We start from the raw sequence: 7,218 nt of genomic DNA, 5'->3' as shown, positions 1-7,218 counted from the left end.
ACATTTCAAACAGAACATTATTTATGTTAAACAATTTTATATTTCACAGGTTATGATGTGATTTTGTTGGAATTTTTAGGAAGTTTTTTTGGGTAATCTAGTCTATCAGCATCGGCAACACTGTTAATGTCGCTCTTCCATAGACAATGCTGTGTTCTTTCTTTGCATTAGAGAGCTATTTCATTCATATTTCATTCACGTATTTCTTTCTTTCTTTCTTGACTTGTTGATTCTTATCTTGCGTGCATAGTTGGCTCGTTGTAATTAAGAGCTATTTTGATTAAATATTTTATAAGCCTTTGAAACATATTGTGCTTTATAATAATAACTACTTTTCAATGCCTCGCAAACCATGTTATTGGACGCGAAAGTTAGAATTAGAGTTAGTTGCGTTTGTTCGAGAAAGGGATTACATATGGCGCCCCGTCGGCAACACAAATCACCATATTCAGCAGAAATACAAAGCTTACGCTGAGTTTGCAGCTAGACTGGGCCGTGGATTTACTGGTAAGTTATGTCCAGATTACTTAGTTTTATATGGACATTTTATTATTCATAATTTTCGCTTAAAAATGTGTGTGCGTCAAAGCCGACTCAACATTTTTGGTCTCGGTGACTTAATAACATGCTCTCTAGCATCATACAAATGTTCATTGATATTTAAATATTGCATAACAAAACAGTACACTTTACGGACACCACAGTTTGTGGGTCATCTTAACTAACATTTTTATTGAAGTGGGTAAATACCACGACAGTTAGTATCTTGAAGTTCTTTGTTTCCAGTCGTTACTGCAAAGATTTCCTATCTCAGTTGTATTTTAGGCCTAAAACTTCCTTACTATAAAGGTAATAGCTCTATGATCTCTTGCTAAAACTTAACTTTTGACAAATATCATGCAAAACTCCGCCCCTAAGACGACCCACTGACCAAAAATTATTTAAATGAAACGCACTATAGCTTATAAGTAGGTACATCAGAATAACATGAATATAATCTACTTTATAATTTCTTAAGGATCCAAATGATGTTCAGGGTGTAGCCTAATGTTAACCCTAAGAAGACCCACTGACCATTTTATTCTGTTTTTACAGCTCGCTCTGTCCGTGATCGCTGGGTGAACATCAGAAGTACTTTCAACCACAATCATCGCAGAGTGGAAAGGTCCAAGCTCAAAGCGAACACTGCGGCTGACATATACGTTCCATGCTGGCCTTTGTGGAAGCCCTTGCAGTTCTTAAAAGATGTTTGTAAGCGGGAAGATCTGAATTATGAGGTTAGTATTTATTCTTGCATTTTATTTGCTCAAGGAAACTGCTTCTACCACCAAAGTTTTGGCTACCACCAAATTTTATCTAAATAGATGCGGCTAATATTGCATTTGATTTATTATTTAAAGCAGCAATTCATTTGTTTAATATGTTTTTGTGTAAAAGTTACATCAAGATTGGTTAAGTGTCTACCTGTTTTTTGCTGTGGGTTAGCAGCGTGAGAGAGTCACATAAACACTCATACTGACTAAAAACCAAAGTTAAGTGTCTACTCAAATGGACACACACACATAACATAACATGACTCCAAGCTCATATTCCTTTTCAAAAAGAAAATAATTAGTCTTACATTACCAGCCTAAGATATTTATAACAACACTAGCTTTTGCCCGCAACTTCGTTCGCGTGGAATAGTGACTACCAGCAGATTTTTGATTTGACCAATAGATGGCGCTATATGTCCGTAATAAATTTTATTTTATTTTTTGTAATAAAAACTATCCTATGTCCTTTCTCAAGTTTCAAACTATGTCTGTACCAAATTTCACACAAATCGGTTCAGTAGTTTAGGCGTGAAGAAAAGACAGACAGACAGACAGAGCTACTTTCGCATTTATAATATTAGTTTGGATCACAAGTTAGCATTTTCAAACAATCAAACAAATTGCATATAAATGAACCTACTTGATTACTAGATAATGCTTATTTTCTTTCATTACAGAAATTTGAACCTGCTGCCAGTGATTTCAAAGAATTCTCAAGTATTCAAGTTAAAGAAGAACAACAGTCAGAATTAGAAAATGATTTTGAATTAAATATTCGCCAGAGAAGCCAGCGCACAGATAGACCACTTCGCAAACCAAGAGTTATGAAAAAAAGCAATAGAAAATCAAAATGCAAGCAGGTTATCGATGACCTTCTCATGGCTATGAAGCCTATGGTTTCTGAACCATTGCCAGATCAGAGCTACTGGTTTTTCGGAAAACATATTACGGAAAGACTGAATTGTATGAGGAGGATTGATGCTGAAAGTGCATGTCATGACATCTTGAATCTGTTAAATGAATGGCAGCAAGATGATCCAACGTAAAATGTCATTGTCTTGATTTGGTCTTGAATTTACTCTGTGGGTCCAGTCTAAAACAAACTATAAAAGTCAAAGTCTACAGTGGAGTTTTAGGCTTTTTTTCTTGTCAAAAGATGTCTAAGGTTGTTGATCTTTCTGCATTCAAATTCGTGTTAGTGACTTGGAATTTTGAAGTGTTATGACTCATAACAATAGGACATATTGGAATGGTATTATCACCAGTCAAATCTATAATTTCACCCAACTTGGTATGTTTGATCTAGTTGACTTAACTTCAAAAGTTTGTATTAACTTGTCTATTGTGTATTCTGGGAAAGAAATGGCATTATTTTATTTATTTATTTGTATCAAGCGTCTTGGGTCTATAGAAAATATTATAACATTAAATTATATACTAATACATATTTTATATAAAGAACTTTTGACTGTGATGTGTTAGTAAGCTGGTTCGTGGGTAATTGGGTATCAAGGCATTGAAGGAATGAAGACAGGTTTGGTCTTTGTCTGGTCCAGCACATTCTCAATTGTTTGAAACCACAGCAATTCTATGCAGGGTAGTAGTGGTTCAATATCAAGTGTAGTATGTACATACTATACCTATATATGTAGGTATATATTATATCCACTAAATCTATTATTTTGCTTTGAATGTATGATGATGCAATTCATTTGAGATCTTAAAGAAAATTAAATTGTTTAGAGGTGTTGTTGTTCGAGAAAATATTTGTGACATATTCTGGCTATGTTTGTACTTGGCAGCGTTTAGTCAAGTATATCAAAACTCTGAGTAGAAAGTTCTAGAGTAGTGTCTTGAAAAGTTGTTTAAAAGAAAGCTTGAGGGTAATTATTGGTAAAAGTTGTAGTTAGGAGTCAAGGATTTTTTTTATTGTATTCAGTCTTGCAGTTGGTTTATGTTTGTCGCTCTCACACATGTTCTTTGTTAGTTTATCAGCTGTGTTGCTCAGTTGCGACAGCAAACTTAAATATAAAAAATGAAAACCCAAAGAAACGCAAAACTATATTTGCTATCAGTATATATTGTGTCTTGAATTACTATTTCCTTTCTGAATGTGAAGAAAATTAATTTTCGATCATAGGACTTGCACATGGATCAAATATATATAAGAAACAAATTTTGGTAAAATTAAATTCACTTCATACTGTATCCAGACTTACACCCAATTGCACCAGGATCGCCATTTTGTGAGGTAGTAAACCCTCAACGTAAAATAAGTATCGGGTGTACAATAAGCTTAAAAATTCGCTGTGGGTTAGCATCTCCCTGCGCAAATATAATATCACCAGAATCAACTACAATACTACTACACAGCTAATTATGGCTAGGTGCAATTATTTTAATAAACTTATATTAAAATGTGATTTATACGTTACATTTTTAATATAAAGATTACAATAAAACTTGTGATGTGTGTAGACAAAATAATAGAAATAAACTAAAATCTACCTATATTATTAACGTACAACATATTTACATACATACAAACGATTAAACCTAATTATAACTATAGTCTTCTCAAAGTTTTTTGGATATTTTGTTTATTAATGCCTGTGTCTCGTCCATTATATGTACATATAGTCCACAGGCTCAGTCACAATGTATTGCGCACTAAACACTACCACTTCCCCGTCAGGGTGTGATGTTGGGCTTGCCAACCTTCCGACAGGCAGGGTCCTTAGGTGTTGATGAGGGTAGACGTGTTAATAAAACAACAGAACTACATATTTAGGTATAGTCAAGGCAACCAATACCTACTAAGAAGTGCACACCTTTATTGAATATACTACGCTATTTATACAAAGGAAAAGCTACGTGCTTATCTTAACTAATTACTATCTTATTAAATATCTTATTCTGTACGAGGCATTCCTATCGTCTACTTATCTTAACATTATCAATACTAACTAATCACTACGTGATCATAGACCACACCACATCACCCTTCCAAAGGAAAAAAATAAAATAAATGCATACTTTTTTTTTTTCACCTTTTACAATATAACTTAGTCCTATTTTTATGCACTACTTTATCTACATTCGACTTATCCTTAATTACAACATTTGGTGATTCATCCTTGACAACCACAAACGGTCCGTCATATACACAATCTAATTTGGTACCCGTTTCATTTTTAATTAACACCAAATCACCTTCTTTATAAGTTATTGGATTTATATTTCTATCATAACACTCTTTCCTCAATATTTTACTAGCTACTAAATTTTGTTTAGCATCAGCTTGAGTTCTTTGTAATCGATACTTAAATTCTAAAGGGTAATTATCAAAATTATACAATGGTTCAACACTTGCTCCTTGTAGATTACTTGGTAATCTGCATATCTTTCCGAAAACTAATTCATAAGGTGTATACTTGGTTACGGTATTAACTGTTGTATTATATGAAAAACACCAATACGGAATCCAAGAACTCCATGATGTTGTACTGTTATTTGTTTGTATTCTCAAATATGCACCTAAAGTTTTATGAACGTTTTCTAACGATCCTATACTTTCGTGATGATACGCTGTTGATGTTGTTTTCCTGATTCCCAAGATACTACATAATTCTACCATAACTTTTGAAATAAATTCAGAACCCCTATCTGTCGCAATGCCTTCTGGTATTCCATATCTTAAAATAAAATTTTCTGCTAAAACTCTTGCTACCTCATTTGCCGACTTGTTTTTTAATGGATAGGCTTCAACGAACTTAGTAAGTTCACACTGCAACGTCAATATGTACACATTCCCATATTCGTCCCTATCAAAAGGTCCTACTACATCTAAATAAATCTATTCAAAAGCTGATGATGCTGTGGTTGTTATGGTCATTGGTTCCCTAATATTTTTCTGATACTTTTGTTTCTGACATTTATCACATTTCCGCACATACTCTCCGATATCTTTTTCTATAGATGGCCAATAATAATACTTTTTTATACTGTTCACCATCCTACGTATTCCAGCATGTCCACTCGTGGGTAAAATATGAAAATCATTCATAATGACCTTTCTTTCATCTATATCTTCCACTCTTCGTACACCCGTTACTACACAAACTTTAAAATCTCCACATATCGATTTACTATTCTCTTTAAAATATTTTGCCAGTTTTTCTATCATCTCTTTGTTATAACAATTTTTTAAAATAACTACTTCTTTTATTCCATTTTCCACACAAAATGTGACTATGTCTTTCGACAACTCGTCTCGCGATGATGCCGATAAAGATTCATAGTTTATATAAATACTCGAGTTTTCTGGCATATACATTAAATTACGCGACTTTGCAAATATCGTTTTACAATCATTCTTCTTGTTACGTAACAACTTTTCCCACTTATCTACACCTACCTGAAGTACTTCTATATCATTTCCTTGTTTTTTAAGAACTTCTACGATCCTAGGGTGATCAGTCCTATTAACCGCAGAGTCTGTCTTACGAATATCCGAGTTTTTTAACTGTTTGCACTGTGCTCTGGTCATTACAGATATAGTTTTTCCATGCATGCTCTTTAACTCTTCACTTGAAATAACTATTCTGGATAAAGCATCGGCTAATACATTTTCCTTTCCTTTCACATATTCGACCTCAAAGTCGTATTCTTCTAAACACAATCGAAATTTAGTCAACCTACTGGAAGGATCTGTCATGTTAAACAAATACAAAAGTGGTTTGTGATCAGTTTTTACAACGAACTTTCTCCCATATAAATATGGTCTAAAATACTTAACTGACCAAACTATAGCCAGCAATTCTTTCTCTATTATAGGATAGTTTAACTCACTCTTATTCAAAGATCTACTAGCATATGCAACAGGTTTTCCATTCCCATTGCACAAGACACTACCTATAGCAAAACCTGAACTGTCTGTCTGCAATATAAAAGTATTTTTATCAGAAAAATTTGGATAATCTAATACTGGAGGATTCATCAATGCTTGTTTTAATACTAAAAATGATTCCTCACATTGTTCGGTCCACTGAAACACCATATTCTTTTTACACAACTTAGTCATTGGTTGCATTAGTCAGTCGCTCGCGTCCTTCGCGAATGTACGTGCGAATGTGATATCGAGGAGGTCAGTGACCCGAGTATTTGTAAACATGGAGAACAATATTGTTAAGTGCAGTAACTGCAATATAGTGATAAGTGAGGTGCTATCGTTTGTACAAAATAAGATTGACGTCATGGACAACGAAGGTATTATCCAAATCTGTAAAAGTGCTTTTAGTGAAGAAGATATAATTTGTGCCAAACGTTTATTATTCCAAGCCATTCCGAAGGGTAAACGAATGATAGTAAGGAAGAATAAGGGCAAAAGTACGAGAGACCTAGAAGATATTATTCTACTTTTTAAGGAAACAGATCCGGAGATTATTCCTATTTTTGTTGCGCGTGAACTACACAAACTTCCACCAATTAGTTTTGACCACGTAGATGTAACAAATTTGTTAAAAAACATACTGGTATTGCAGTCGGAGATTAAATATATTAAGGAGAACTATACTACCCGACAACAAGTTGAAGATTTGTGTAACAAAAACTTTGATTTGCATAATCTCGACCAGTCTCCGATAGAAAACAACGAGTGTAACATTAATAGGCAGAGAGGAGCATATTTAATGGATGATAGTTCCTACATGGATATGTGTGAAATAAAAGGTGATAATACTAAAAACGAGTATACGCAAACATCCTCGAAGTCAACAAGTACGGGGGCAATGACCGCGCGTGCTACTCAAGGACGGTCAGTTGCATCGTCACCGCAAAAACTCATGCGCAAGGACAACAGCAATATCTCTCTCTCGCTTCCGCAAACCGTAGCTGGCAATAC

At 34.1% G+C, this 7,218-nt stretch overlaps 1 protein-coding gene across 1 annotated transcript; it reads left to right on the top strand.

The window, feature by feature from the left end:
* The first annotated feature begins 207 nt into the window (after positions 1–207).
* Positions 208–4,541, top strand: LOC124635662. Its single transcript, XM_047171605.1, has 3 exons — positions 208–507; positions 1,096–1,277; positions 1,994–4,541. Exons 1-3 carry the CDS (start codon positions 339–341, stop codon positions 2,360–2,362), a joined length of 720 nt encoding a protein of 239 aa, XP_047027561.1. The 5' UTR covers positions 208–338; the 3' UTR covers positions 2,363–4,541.
* Positions 4,542–7,218: the final 2,677 nt, after the last annotated feature.

The sequence above is a fragment of the Helicoverpa zea genome, chromosome 13 (assembly GCF_022581195.2).
Source record: "Helicoverpa zea isolate HzStark_Cry1AcR chromosome 13, ilHelZeax1.1, whole genome shotgun sequence".
NCBI classification, from domain to species: domain Eukaryota; kingdom Metazoa; phylum Arthropoda; class Insecta; order Lepidoptera; family Noctuidae; genus Helicoverpa; species Helicoverpa zea.
The sequence above is the reverse complement of the archived record's forward strand: the minus strand, read 5'-3'. Positions and strand labels throughout refer to the sequence as shown.